Raw genomic sequence first — 15000 nt, forward strand, 5'->3', positions numbered from 1 at the left:
GACGTGCTGTAAATGCAACAAAAAAAAACCAAACTATTATTAGTAGTCAAGTAGTAGTCGTAGTAGTAGTCAATTTAATTGTCATTTGGACCCCTGGAGGTCCAAACGAAATGCCGTTTCTGCAGCCATACATTTCAACATAATTTACATAAACATCCATCACATTACTGTGATGGAAGGCCAAAAAAAACTTATCTCTCCACTGCACTCTCCACCCCCCCCCCCCCCCCCGATGTCAGAGTCAAAGTCAAAGTCCCCCGGCCATTAAAGCGATGGCGATTGTCCCGCGGCCATTAAAGCCACGGCTGTGATGCAAGGTCGCCCACCGGGTCTTGATGTTAGACCCCCGGCTACCCGCGGCCATTCCACGATGAAAGGCCCCGCTCCAGGAGCTCTTCGACCCCCCGCAACTCGGGCAGGAGAAGTCGCCGTTGCAGGAGCCCTGAAAAGCCAGGGACCCGGGGCTCCCGGTGGATGTCCGCCGACTCGCAGCCTCGAATCCCGGAACAAGCACCTCCACTTCTTCCTTCGATTCGGCCCTCCGCGACGGTGAACCTGATCCTCATCTCCCCGGCTTGAGGGCGAGGCCAGCGTCGTTGCAGCCATTACGACAACTGAGACCCGACAAGAAAAGGTCGGGTCTCCCGTGCAGGGAGAGATTTAAAAGTTTCCCCCTCCCTAAATGCAACACACAAAAAAAAAAAAAACTATATAAACATTAAAAAATAATGGAAGGTCGCCAAATGCACCACCGTGGAAGCCACGGAAACTCAGCGCGGGACTGCAGCGAATTGCGTGCAGTATTGGTCTCCAAATGTGAGGAAGGACGTTCTTGCTATTGAGGGAGCCCAGCGTAGGTTCACCAGGTTTATTCCTGGGATGGTGAGACTGTCACATGCTGAGGGAATGGAGCGTCTGGGCTTGTACACTCTGGAGTTTAGAAGGATGAGAGGGGGGATCTTATTGAAGCATATAAGATTATTAAGGGTTTGGACACGCTGGAGGCAGGAAACATGTTCCCGATGTTGGGGGAGTCCAGAACCAGGGCCCACACAGTTTAAGAATAAGGGGTAAGCCATTTAGAATGGAGACGAGGAAACACTTTTTCTCACAGAGAGTCAGATTCAGATTCAATTTTAATTGTCATTGTCAGTGTACAGTACAGAGACAACGAAATGCATTAGTGGTGAGTCTGTGGAATTCTCTGCCTCAGAGGGCGGTGGAGGCCGGTTCTCTGGATACTTTCAAGAGAGAGCTAGAGAGGGCTCTTAAAGATAGCGGAGTCAGGGGATATGGGGAGAAGGCAGGAACGGGGTACTGATTGGGGATGATCAGCCACGATCACATTGAATGGCGGCGCTGGCTCGAAGGGCCGAATGGCCTACTCCTGCACCTAATGTCTATTGTTTTGAGAACATTTTGTTATTGATGATAAGAAGTCAGAAATTGTGCACAATTTCAGGGGGTAGAATGTGTGTAAAAGTTGGCCGTCGCTAGTGGAATTTGAGAGGGGTGCAGCAGCGCGCCCTGCTTATGTACAAGTAGATAGATAGTGTCTGGGAAACCAATGCAAGGTGTCAGAGACCAGTTGACCGGCAATGACCAGTGTTGCAAGAATCGGCCATCCACACATGGTCAAGTTGGCAGTAGGCTCAATCTATTACCTTTCCCTTCCACAGGTTGGGAGAACTCTCCCTGTGCTGCCGAGACTTCCCCTAAAGAACGGAGGGAGGGAAGGGAAGGAGAAAATGGGGGAGGGAGAAAAGGGGCAGAGAGTGAGTAAGTGAAGGGGGGAGAGGAATGGAGTGAGTAGGGGAGAGAGTGAGGGGGGGGGGGAGGGGGGGGGAGAGAGTGAGGGGGGGAGAGAGGGGAGGTGAGGGGGGGAGGGGGAGAGAGGGAGAGGGGGGAGGGAGGAGAGGGGGGGAGAGAGTGAAGGGGGGGAGGGGGGGGAGAGGGGGGAGGGGAGGAGAGAGGGGGAGAGAGAGAGGGGGGAGGAATGGGAGTGAGAGGGGGGGGGGGGTGAGAGAGGGGAGAAGGGGGGAGGGGGGAGAGGGGGGGAGTGGGGGAGAGAGGGGAGAGAGGGGGGGGGGGAGGAGAGAGAGTGAAGGGGGGGAGAGAGTGAAGGGGGAAAGGGGGAATGAGAGTGAGTAGGGGGGGAGAGAGAGGGGGGGAGAGAGAGGGGGAGAGAGGGGGAGGAAGGGAGTGAGTGGGGGGAGAGAGAGTGAGTGAGTGGAACGGGGAGAGAGAGTGAGTGGGGGGGGGAGAGAGAGGTGGGGGGGGGAGAGGGTGAGGGGGGGGAGAGAGAGAGTGGTGAGTGGGGGGGGAGAGTGAGGGGGAGGAGGGGGGGTGAGGGGGGAGTGAGTGGGAGGAGAGTGAGGGGGGGGGGGAGAGTGAGTGGGGGGGAGAGTGAGGGGGAGAGAGAGTGAGAGGGGGGGAGGGGGGGAGGAGTGGGAGGGAGGGGGGGAGGGAGAGAGGGAGGGAGGGGGGAGGGAGGGAGGGAGGGAATCAGGGAAGAAGCAAAAATAAAGGGAAAAGTGCCAAGAGGAAAGAATAAAGGAAGAAAATAAAAGAAAAAGAAACATGAGTTAGTTAGAAGAGGGAATCATAAACGCACCAACATTATCTGTTTTGTCCTCCTGCTCTATGAAGGCCCGTTTGAAACATCCATGCATTTTATTGCCCTCTACATCCTTCCCCTATGAATTATTACTCCTCTTCACATACACTTGCATTCTGAAATGTCCAACATCAAACCACGTCCAGTGAAAGAAGCCATCCAATGTTAACTAGACTGGGTTGAAATCAAATCTCATCAACCACTGACCCTTGTCAAACGGTTGCAAATTCTCCCCTTGGACGTCTGCCACTCGGGCGGGCACGGCACGGTGGCGCAGCGGTAGAGTCGCTGCCTCACAGCGCCAAGGGAACCCGGGTTCCATCCCGACTACGGGTGCTGTCTGTACGGAATTTGTACGTTCTCCCCGTGACCAGCGTGGGTTTTCTCCGAGATCTTCGGTTTCCTCCCACACTCCGAAGGGCCTGTTTCCGCGCTGTATCTCTAAACTAGTGTAGGGGGGAGATCACTGGTCGGCGTGGACTCGGTGTGCCGATGGACATGTTTCCGCGCTGTATCTCTAAGCTAGTGTAGGGGGGAGATCGCTGGTCGGCGTGGACTCGGTGTGCCGATGGACATGTTTCCGCGCTGTATCTCTAAACTAGTGTAGGGGGGAGATCGCTGGTCGGCGTGGACTCGGTGTGCCGATGGACCTGTTTCCGCGCTGTATCTCTAAGCTACAGGATGGCGGCCCCTACTTACTGGCCCAGAGTGGATGGTGCCCAGGCTGAGACTGTGCGGCATCTGCTGCGAGACTGCGTTGCGGTTGAGAGACTGTGACCGTAGCCCAGCAGCGAGCCTGGACACGGCCGCGGCGGGTTTGGCGGACGTGGACCTTGGCTCCGCCCCCGGCGACTGGGCCTGCGGTGCCAAGGACGAGATGGCGCGGGGGCAAGAGGTGGAACGTCTAATTGGCACGGAGACGGCCGGTGCCACACAAGGAGGGGGCTTCTTCCTCAACGCCAGTGGGTTCCTCTGTATCCTGCCTGCAGAACACACACCAACAAAGAATAAACCATCACTCATGCATTCACAGGAGCAGAAGCAGGCCATTCGGCCCTTCAAGTAAATTCAATCATGGCTGATCAATCTCTCCCTCCTGACCCCATCCTCCCCATAACCCCTGACACCCGCACTAATCAAGAATCTATCAATCTCCTCCGTTAAATTATAACTCGACTTGTGGCCTCCACAGCCGCCTGTGGCAATGAATTCCACACATTCACCACCCTCTGGCTAAAGAAATTCCTCCTCATCTCCATTCTAAAGGTACGTCCTTTTATTCTGAGGCTGTGCCCTCTAGTCCTAGACTCTCCCACTAGTGGAAAAATCCTCTGCACATCCACTCTATCCAGGCCTTTCACTATTCGGTACATGTCAATGAGGTCTCTCCTCTCATCCTGCTAAACTCCAGCGAGTGCAGGCAGATGTCTCCTCCACAGGGTGAGTCCTTCAGCCCAACTTGCCCATGCCAACCAACAAGTCCCATCTAGACTAGTCCCACCAGCCTGCATTTACCCCGTATCCCTCTCGACCTGTCCCATCCGTGACTGTCCAAATGTTTCTTAAACATTGCGATACCCAGCCTCAACTACCTCTTCCAGCAGCTGGTTCCATACACCCACCACCCTTTATGTTAAAAGTTGACTCTCAGGTACCTATTTAATCTTTCTCCCCCTTATTTCCCCCCTTATCCTTAAACTGTGACCCCTTGTCCTGGACTTCCCCAACATCGGGAACAATCTTCCTGCATCTAGCCTGTCCAACCCCTTAAGAATTTTGTAAGTTTCTATAAGATCCCCTCTCAATCTCCTAAATTCTAGAGAGTATAAAACCAAGTCTATCCAGTCTTTCTTCATAAGACAGTCCTGACATCCCAGGAATCAGTCTGGTGAACCTTCTCTGCACTCCCTCTATGGCAATAATGTCCTTCCTCAGATTTGGAGACCAAAACTGTACGCAATACTCCAGGTGTGGTCTCACCAAGACCCTGTACAACTGCAGTAGAACCTCCCTGCTCCTATACTCAAATCGGTCTTTACTGGACTTTACCTTGCACTAAAACATTATTCAGGTTATTCCCTTCATCATGTATCTGTACACTGTGGACAGCTTGTTGGTAATCATATATTGTCTTTCCGCTGACTGGATTTCAGCCAGAGAGTTGTGAATTTGTAGAATTCCCTGCCACAGAGGGCAGTGGAGGCCAAATCACTGGATAGATTGAAGAGAGAGTTAGATAGAGCTCTAGGGGAGTCAAGGGATATGGGGAGAAGGCAGGCACGGGTTATTGATTGGGGACGATCAGCCATGATTATAATGAATGGCGGTGCTGGCTCGAAGGGCCGAATGGCCTCCTCCTGCAACTATTGCCTATGTTTCCAATGATAGCACACGACAGAAGCTTTTCACTGTACCTCGGAACACGTGACAATAAACTAAAGTGTACAGGCGAGCTCACTCACTTCTCTGGCACCAGTGGCGGGCGTGGTGGGCGCGCGTCTTCTCCTCCGCTTCACTTCCGCTGTTCTGCCGTTGCTCCTTCTCAGACCAGCCCTGGGAGTCCTCCTTCTCCTCCGCCTCCCCCTCCGTCTCCCTCTCCTCCCCTGCACACCAAAAGCCGAGAAATTAACACGTTCATCAGTTCAAGCAGCAGAATTAGGCCATTCGGCCCCATCAAGTCCACTCCGCCATTCAATCATGGCTGATCTATCTCTCCCTCTCAAACCCCACTCTCCTGCCTTCTCCCCACAACCTCTGACACCCGCACTAATCAAGAATCTGTCAATCTCCGCCTTAAAAATATCCACTGACTTGTGGCCTCCACAGCCGTCTGTGGCAAAGAATTCCACAGATTCACCACCCTCCGACGAAAGAAATTCCTCCTCATCTCCTTCCTAAAGGAACGTCCTTTAATTCTGAGGCTGTGACCTCTGGTCCTAGACTCTTCCACCAGTGGGAACATCCTCTCCACATCCACTCTATCCAGGCCTTTCACTATTCGGTAAGGTTCAATAAGGTGTACCCACCCCATCTCATCCTCCTAAACTCCAGCGAGTGCAGGCCCAGTGCCGTCAAACGCTCATCGTAGGTTGACCCACTCATTCCTGGGATCATTCTCGTAAACCTCCTCTGGGCCCTCTCCAACGCCAGTAACATTCTTCCTCAGATATTGGTCAAGTTCTCCCCCCCCCGTCCATGTGCCGAACAATGGCAATAATTACATAGAACATAGAACAGTACATCACAGGTACAAGCGCTTTAGCCCACAATGTCTGTGCTGAACATGATGCCAAGACCAACTCTTATTTGCACGCACATAATCCATATCTCTCCCCCCCCCCATTCCCTGCATATCCATCTGTCCACCCAAAAGTCCAAAGGGAACACCACTGTCATATCTCCCTCCACCACCACCCCCCGGCAGTACGTTCCAGGCACCCACCACCCTCTGTAGTGCCAAGCACAATTCGAACCACATCATCAAGTCCGCAGATGACACCACAGTGGTGGGCCTCATCAGCCACGATGACGACTCAGCCTACAGAGAGGAGGTTCAACAACTCATCAACTGGTGTGATATCAACAACCTTCAACTCAATGTCAACAAAACAAAAGAAATAACTGTGGACTTCAGGAAGAAACAGACAGCACAAACCCCACTTACCATCAACGGCAGTGCAGTGGAGTCTGTGAAAAGCACCAACTTCCTGGGAGTGCAAATCACAGATGACCAGACATGGTCCATCAACACCATCTCCCTAGTCAAGAAGGCACAGCAACGCCTCCACTTCCTTCGACGGATGAGGAGAGCTGACTTCCCCCCCTCTGCCCTCACGACCTTTTACAGGGGTGCCATTGAGAGCATTCTTACCAGCAGTCTCTCAGTCCGGTATGGCAGTTGCTCTGCTGCTGACCAGAAGGCCCTACAGAGAGTGGTGAGGACAGCGGAGAAGATCACCAGATCACCCCAACCAGCAATCCAGGACCTATACCCATCTCGCTGTCGCAAGAGAGCAAGCAATATCATCAAAGACACCACCCACCCAGCACACAAACTGTTCACCCTCCTACCTTCCGGTAAGCGCTACCGCAGCACGCGGAGCAAAACCACCAGATTCAAAAACAGCTTTTTCCCTCAGGCCATCAGACTACTCAACACACTTAAGAAAATTCCATGAACAGTACCCAAACAAAGACAACAAACTGTGAAAATAACTTTGGCTCAATGTCTCCAGTACGGAATTTGCACTTTTTCTATATTGCACCTTTCATTGTTGCGCCCTGTTTAAAATACCTCAAAGATTTTGCTACATTTTGGCACACTGTGAATATTTAAATATTTTAAATAATGTAATGTCTATTTTTATTGATATGTTGTCTGTCTGTGTTTTTAATATTCCTGCACGTTTGGAGTATGGGGAAACGTAACTTCAATCCTCTGTGTAACTACTGTTGCATAATTGAATTGACAAGAAAGTTAACTTTGACTTTGACTTTGTCTGTGTGTAAAACGTAGAGCCAGAATTCTATAGCATGGACACAGTGTCCTTCAGCCCAACTTCCCATCCCGATCAACATGTCCCCTCTACTCTAGCCCCACATTCAAAATCATGAGAGGAATAGATCAGGTAAACACACAGTCTCTTGCCCAGAGTAGGGGAATCGAGGACCAGAGGGTGTAGGTACAAGGTGAAGGGAAAAAGGTTTAATAGGAACCTGAGGGGTAACATTTTCCATACAGAGGGTGGTGAGTGTATGGAATGAGCTGCCGGAGGAGGTAGTTGAGGCTGGGACTATCGCAACGTTTAAGAAACATTTAGACAGGTTTAAAGGGATATGGACCAAACGCAGGTAGGTGGGACTAGTGTAGATGGGACATGTTGGTCGGCGTGGGCAAGTTGGGCCGAAGGGCCTGTTTCCATGCTGTATCAATCTATGACTATGATCTGCCTGCGTTTGGCCCATATCCTGCCAAATCTTTCCTATCCCTGCACCTTGGTTATATAAACATTGTGTTAGTACCTGCCTCAACCACCTCTTTTGACACCCCGTTCCATATACCGACCACCTTTTGTATTAAAAAAAAGTGCCCCTCAAGTTCCGATTCAATCTTTCCCCTTCACCTGAAACATGTGTCCTCTGGTTCTTGATTCCCCTACTCTGTCTAAAAGAATGTGCATTTACCCGATGTATTCCTGTCATGATTTTCAACACCTCTATAAGAACACATCTCATCCTCCTACATACCAAGGGATAGAGTTCTGCCCAAACTCTCCCTGTAGCTCAGGCCCTCAAGTCCTGGCAACATCCTCGTATATCTTCTCGGCACCCTTTCCAGCTTGACAACATGCTCTGTACGTCTATCATATCATCATATACTTATTAAAACTGTGTGTGTGTGTGTGTGTGTGTGTGTGTGTGTGTGTGTGTGTGTGTGTGTGTGTGTGTGTGTGTGTGTGTGTGTGTGTGTGTGTACATCTTCACAAAAACACCACGCGGTAATGATTACATTTTTACATATTCCGGTTGACATTTTTCCTGTCGAGGCCGGGATCACCTTATCTGAACATTTCATGCTTTATTTTCGACTTATTCTCGACTCATTACTGATGAAGTCAAAAGACTTTGAAATTAAAAACACCAGCTTCAAATGATGACGTCACAACGGCTCAGCTGGCAGAGACCAGCGTCAATGAAGATTTCATCCTATATTTGACACGTTATTCGTGATTAAAGCTTTAAAAATGCCAACTTTCACAAGATTTTTACATATTCTGATTCACATTTTTCCCCTCAGAGATCACTTTCACTGAACATTTTATGCTTTATTTCTCGACTTATTTATTAATTATAGATTAATTACCTTGAATTTCAAACCGACCAGCTTCAAATGATGACGTCTTTGAATTTAAACCGACCAGCTTCAACTGATGCAGGGCACGTGCAATTGGAATTTTTTAAAGAGCACTGCTGAGGGAGGCAAGGGGGGGGGGAGGGGGTGCTGCGAATCTTACGTTCGGGAACAGCTTGAGTCGGAGGACCATGCCTCCCGTGGGGGCTCTGGGTAGGGGACGGGTGTGTTGGGGAAGCAGACCCAACGGGTCTGCAATTGGTCTAGTATATATTACTAAAACTCTCATCTTGTTTCTATCTATCTATCTATCTATCTATGTGATTACATATGATCGTGAAATTATGCCAAAACGATACACGATAGTGTTAAAGGTTTTACACCACCTTACTCACCATTGTCCCATGGTGGTCTGTGTCAAGTTTCGTTCAGATAGATGTTATATTTCACAAGTAATTTCACATTTTTTAATTTTAAACGTCAAGATTTGAGAAGGAAAACTTCACTCTGCAGCTATATCTGCAGCTATGACGTCACAGGCACTGCATTTTGCATAAGGTGAAATGATCAGCCCCTGCGCAGTTGGGGGCTATGGGCGAGTGGTGGAATATTGCGTTGCAGGATCAGGTTGCGTCGGGGGATCGGGTGAGTGGTGGAATATTGCGTTGGGGGACCAAGCCTCCCGTAGAGGCAATTGTTGAGTGGTAGAATATTGCGTTGGGGTGGAACAGGATGCGTTGGGGGACCGGGCCTCCCGTGTGATAGGGACCCGTTGGGTCCCACTTGGTCTAGTCTCCTCTAAACTTTGCTCCTCTCACCTTAAAGTGACGCCCTCTGGTATTTGATGTGGAGGCAGAGACGAGAAGCAGGTCGAAATAATCCTAGTCAAGGTGCTGATACCTCTGTTCACTGTTTTCATCACGGCCTGGTTCGGCAACCCAAACACCCAGGAACATAGGAGATCACAAAATGAGGTGGACGCTGCAGGCCCTTCATGGCTGATCATCCAAATCAGGATCCCGTACCTGCCTTCTCTCCATACCCTCTGATCCCCTTAGCCACAAGGGCCACATCTAACTCCCTCTTAAATATAGCCAATGAACTGGCCTCGACTACCCTCTGTGGCAGAGAGTTCCAGAGATTCACCACTCTCTGTGTGAAAAAAGTTCTCCTCATCTCGGTTTTAAAGGATTTCCCCCTTATCCTTAAGCTGTGACCCCTTGTCCTGGACTTCCCCAACATCGGGAACAATCTTCCTGCATCTAGCCTGTCCAACCCCTTAAGAATTTTGTAAGTTTCTATAAGATCCCCTCTCAATCTCCTAAATTCTACAGAGTATAAACCAAGTCTATCCAGTCTTTCTTCATAAGACAGTCCTGACATCCCAGGAATCAGTCTGGTGAACCTTCTCTGTACTCCCTCTATGGCAATAATGTCCTTCCTCAGATTTGGAGACCAAAACTGTACGCAATACTCCAGGTATGGTCTCACCAAGACCCTGTACAACTGCAGTAGAACCTCCCTGCTCCTATACTCAAATCCTTTTGCTATGAATGCTAACATACCATTCGCTTTCTTCACTGCCTGCTGCACCTGCATGCCTACCTTCAATGACTGGTGTACCATGACACCCAGGTCTCGCTGCATCTCCCCTTTTCCTAGTCAGCCACCATTATTACTCTTTTATTAATTTTGTCTTGCAATTAACGTCAGAAAATTGCATAGACGCAAAAAGTTGGAGTAACTCAGCGGGACAGGCAGCATCTCTGGAGAGAAGGAACGGGTGACGTTTCTTCACTTCTGAGCTGGAGAACATAGAACAGTACAGCACAGGTTCAGGCCCTTCGGCCCACAGTGTCTGTGCCGAACATGATGTCAAGATAAACTAATCCCACCTGCCTGTGCATGATCCATATCCCTCCATTCCTCCCACTTCCACATGCCTATCTAAACGTCTCATGACCACCACCATCATATCTCCACCACCGCCACCTCTGGCAGCATGTTGCAGGCATCCACCACATCCTGTAGAAGACTTGTTCCACCTCTTATATACCAAATATCATAGACCATATTGCTCTAATATCTTTGTTATATACTGCTGTTGAACTCTCACGATCTAAGGAAGACAATCAAAGTCTCCCCAACCTCCCTCTGTGGCTGAAACCCTCTAACCCAGGCGGTATTCTGGTAAACCCCCTGGTAAACCTCTGTAACCTTTGACACAATAGGTGCAGGAGTAGGCCATTCGGCCCTTCGAGCCAGCACTGCCATTCAATATGATCATGGCTGATCCCCAATCAGTATCCCGTTCCTGCCTTCTCCCCATATCCCCTGACTCCGCTATCTTTAAGAGCCCTATCTAGTTCTCTCTTGAAAGCATCCAGAGAACCTGCCTCCACCGCCCTCTGAGGCAGTGACTTCCACAGACTCACCACTCCCTGTGTGAAAAAGTGTTTCCTCATCTCTGTTCTAAATGGCTTACTCCCTTATTCTTAAACAGTAGCCGAAACCCTCAAATCCAGGCAGTATTCTGGTGAGCCTCCTCTCCATACTCTCCAAACCCACATTCCTGTAACAGGGTGACCAGAACTGCAGGCAATATTCCAAATGTGACCTAACCAATGTCTTGTAGGGCTGCATTACACCTTCTTGACTCTTATACTCAATGCCTCGACCAATGAAGGCGAGCATTCCATACACCTTCTTTGCCACTCGATCAACCTGTCTGATATGGATTTGGGCTCCGTATATCATTTGCCGTGAAGGGTCTTGCCATTTACTGTATACTTTCCCTTTAACCTCCCAAAGTGCAACACCTCACACTTGCTCGGACCAAACTCCATCTGCCATTTCTCTACCCATTTGCGTCGCTGGTCTATATCCCGCCCGATACTCTGACAGCCTTTAACACACTCCAGCAACCTTGGAGTCATCTGTAAACATGCTGACCAACCCAGTCAATGCTATCGTCCGAGTCATTTATAAATAATATAGACAATAGACAATAGGTGCAGGAGGAGGCCATTCGGCCCTTCGAGGCAGCACCATTCGCCATTCAATGTGATCATGGCTGATCATCCCCAAAATCATCCTCAATCAGGTTAGTAAGACATCACCTTCCGCGTACAAAGCCATGCCGGCTGTCCCTAATCAACCCATCCCATTCCCAATGGGAATAACTTAGAGAGGTGATCCCAGGAACGGGTGGGTTAACACATGATGAGCGTTTGTCGGCACTGGGCCTGTTGTACGCGCTGTGTAGAAGGATGAGGGGGGGACCTCATTGAAACTCACCGAAGGCCTGGATAAGGTGGATGTGGGGAAGGATGTTTCCACGAGTGGGAGAGTCCAGGACCAGAGGTCACGGCCTCAGAATTAAAGGAAGTTCCACTAGGAAGGAGATGAGGAGTAATTTTCTTTAGTCAGAGGGTGGTGAATCTGTGGACAACTTTGCCACAGACGGCTGTGGAGGGCCAAGTCAATGAATATTTTTAAGACAGAGATAGACAGATTCTTGATTAGTACGGGTGTCAGGGGTTATGGGGAGAAGGCAGGAGAATGGGGTTGAGGGGGAGAGATGATTGAATGGGGGAATTGACATGATGGGCCAAATGGCCAAATTCTGCTCCCATCACTCATGAACAAATCCAATCCCGAAGAATCTTCTGCAATACTTCCCTGGATTCCTCTCTAGAGTTGGACACAGTGTGGAAACAGGCCCTTCGGCCCAACTTGCCTACTTCCCCTTCTTCAACCAAGGAACAATATGGCTCCTCTCCAGTCCAGGGGGACCTCGCCCGTGGCTCAAGAAGAACCAAAGATCTTCTCCCCGAGACCCTGCACCATGAGATTCTTGGACGGTGAGGGAGAGACACAATTATATCATCATTAATGATTTCTGAAAACGTGTGTAGATTTGTCCAATATTTATTTTCTTTCTATCTATTTATATATATCTCTAAAACATAAAATATAATGAATTTTGCTGGTGGAAGGTTCTTCACTCGGCCTGAAACTTGACATGTTTCTCAGTCTAGGTGGACTTCCTTCTCACACCCTTCTCTCTTCCCGCCTTGACCTGGGAACGCACTCATATTCTTTCCCTCGTCTCCGCCTCTAACTGCTCTAAGCCTCAGGACATCGCGTCTTCTCCTCTGCCGCACAGTCAGAGGTCGCAAACCTGCCGGGGGAGGGGAGGGAGAATAAAGTGCATGGGTTAAGACTGCGCGCACACGCATACGCACACACGCACACACACACACGCACACACACGCACACCCACACACGCACACCCACGCACGCACACACACGCACACGCGCGCACGCACACACACGCACACACACACACACACACGCACACACACACACACACACACACACACACACACACACACACGCACACACACACACACGCACACACACACACACACATGCACACACACACACACACACACACGCACACACACACACACACACACACATGCACACACACACACACGCACAAATGCACACACACACACACACACACACGCACACACACGCAGATATACACACCCATATTCACACACACACTCACGCACACACACGCGCGCACACACACACACGCACACAAGCACACACGCACACACAACGCACCCACGCACCCACACACCACACCACCACACACACACACGCACACACACCACACAACGCACCCAACACGCACCACACGCACACACGCACACGCGCACACACGCACGCCAAGGGGAGAGCAGGAGCGTTGAGAAGGAGGGGGTCGGGGATCATCACGCCAGCAACTCACTCGGTAGCTCGGGTGGCTGCGAGTGGCTGCCGGGACCAGACAACGGAACTATCCGCCACCTCAGCGCCTTCTGCCGGCCCGCCCCCACCAGCCAGCCAGCCGCGGTGTCCTTCGGCACAGGCGCAACCGGCGGAGGTGGTGGTTGGCGGGCAGCGTCGTCTTCATTGCCGGGAAATACGGTAACCAGCAAACCCGCACGTCTTTGAAATGTGGGAGCTCCCGGAGAAACTCCGTACAGACCGCCACCCACGGTCAGGATCGAACCCGGGCCTCTGTCGCGCGGCGAGTCGCCATCTCTACCGCTGCGCCACCCCGCCTCCCCAAAACGGCCGAGAATATATGCAGCGAGAACAATTGTAAAGCTGGCAACACTCACTATTACAATGGAGGAAATCTGTCGGCAAACTTTGGAGTCGCGCATAAGTCTAGAAGTTGCTTTAGAGACTCCCTGCCTCTCCACAGGCTATAGGCTGTTGCTGACATATCCTCTATAAACATCAGAATGTGGTGAGAACTTCAATCATTTCTAAACTGTTCCTCACAACAATACGGCTAAAATACTTCACCTTATTTAATTTCCACACAGTGCCAAGTCTTACTTAGTGGTTAACTAGTCCTGTAATACCAATATTCTATTTTGGCTTCACGTTTATTTACAGTATTTCAGTTTTTAACTTAGCACACAGCTTTAAACGGCTCGATTGTAATCATGTATCGTCTTTCCGCTGACTGGTTAGCACGCAACAAAAGCTTTTCACTGTACCTCGGGTATACCAAATCTGAGGAAGGACATTATTGCCATAGAGGGAGTGCAGAGAAGGTTCACCAGACTGATTCCTGGGATGTCATGACTGTCTTATGAAGAAAGACTGGATAGACTTGGTTTATACTCTCTAGAATTTAGGAGATTGAGAGGGGATCTTATAGAAACTTACAAAATTCTTAAGGGGTTGGACAGGCTAGATGCAGGAAGATTGTTCCCGGTGTTGGGGAAGTCCAGGACAAGGGGTCACAGCTTAAGGATAAGGGGGAAATCCTTTAAAACCGAGATGAGGAGAACTTTTTTTTCACACAGAGAGTGGTGAATCTCTGGAACTCTCTGCCACAGAGGGTAGTTGAGGCCAGTTCATTGGCTATATTTAAGAGGGAGTTAGATGTGGCCCTTGTGGCTAAGGGGATCAGAGGGTATGGAGAGAAGGCAGGTACGGGATACTGAGTTGGATGATCAGCCATGATCATATTGAATGGCGGTGCAGGCTCGAAGGGCCGAATGGCCTACTCCTGCACCTAATTTCTATGTTTCTATACAGTGCATTCAGAAAGTATTCAGGCCCCTTCACTTTTTCCACATTTTGCTACGTTACAGCCTTATTCTAAAATGGATTGAATTCTTTTTTTTTTTAATCTTCAATCTACACACAATAGCCCAGAATAAAAAAAGCAAAAACAGCTGTTTAGAAATGTTTGCAAAGCTATTAAAAACAAACTGGAATATCACATTGATATAAGTATTCAGACCCTTTACTCAGTACTTTGTTGAGGCACCTTTAGCGACGATTACAGCCTCAAGACCTCTTGGGTATGACGCTACAAGCTTGGCACACCTGTATTTGGGTAATTTCTCCCATTCTTCTCTGCAGATCCTCTCAAGTTCTGATGGGGAGTGTCGATGCACAGCTATTTTCAGGTCCCTCCAGAGATGTTCGATCGGGTTCAAGTCCGGGCTCT

The 15000-nt window shown here is 49.8% G+C and overlaps 1 protein-coding gene across 1 annotated transcript in view; it reads right to left on the reverse strand.

Moving 5' to 3' along the window:
- Positions 1-15000, reverse strand: part of LOC129700702 (tubulin polyglutamylase TTLL7-like) — a 77033-nt gene that overhangs the window by 13862 nt on the left and 48171 nt on the right. Inside the window, 3 exon segments of the mRNA XM_055641292.1 lie at positions 1630-1651; positions 3313-3589; positions 9966-10001. Of these exon segments, the coding sequence (XP_055497267.1) occupies positions 1630-1651; positions 3313-3589; positions 9966-10001 (335 nt within the window).

Source organism: Leucoraja erinacea, chromosome 10 (assembly GCF_028641065.1).
Source record: "Leucoraja erinacea ecotype New England chromosome 10, Leri_hhj_1, whole genome shotgun sequence".
NCBI lineage: Eukaryota > Metazoa > Chordata > Chondrichthyes > Rajiformes > Rajidae > Leucoraja > Leucoraja erinaceus.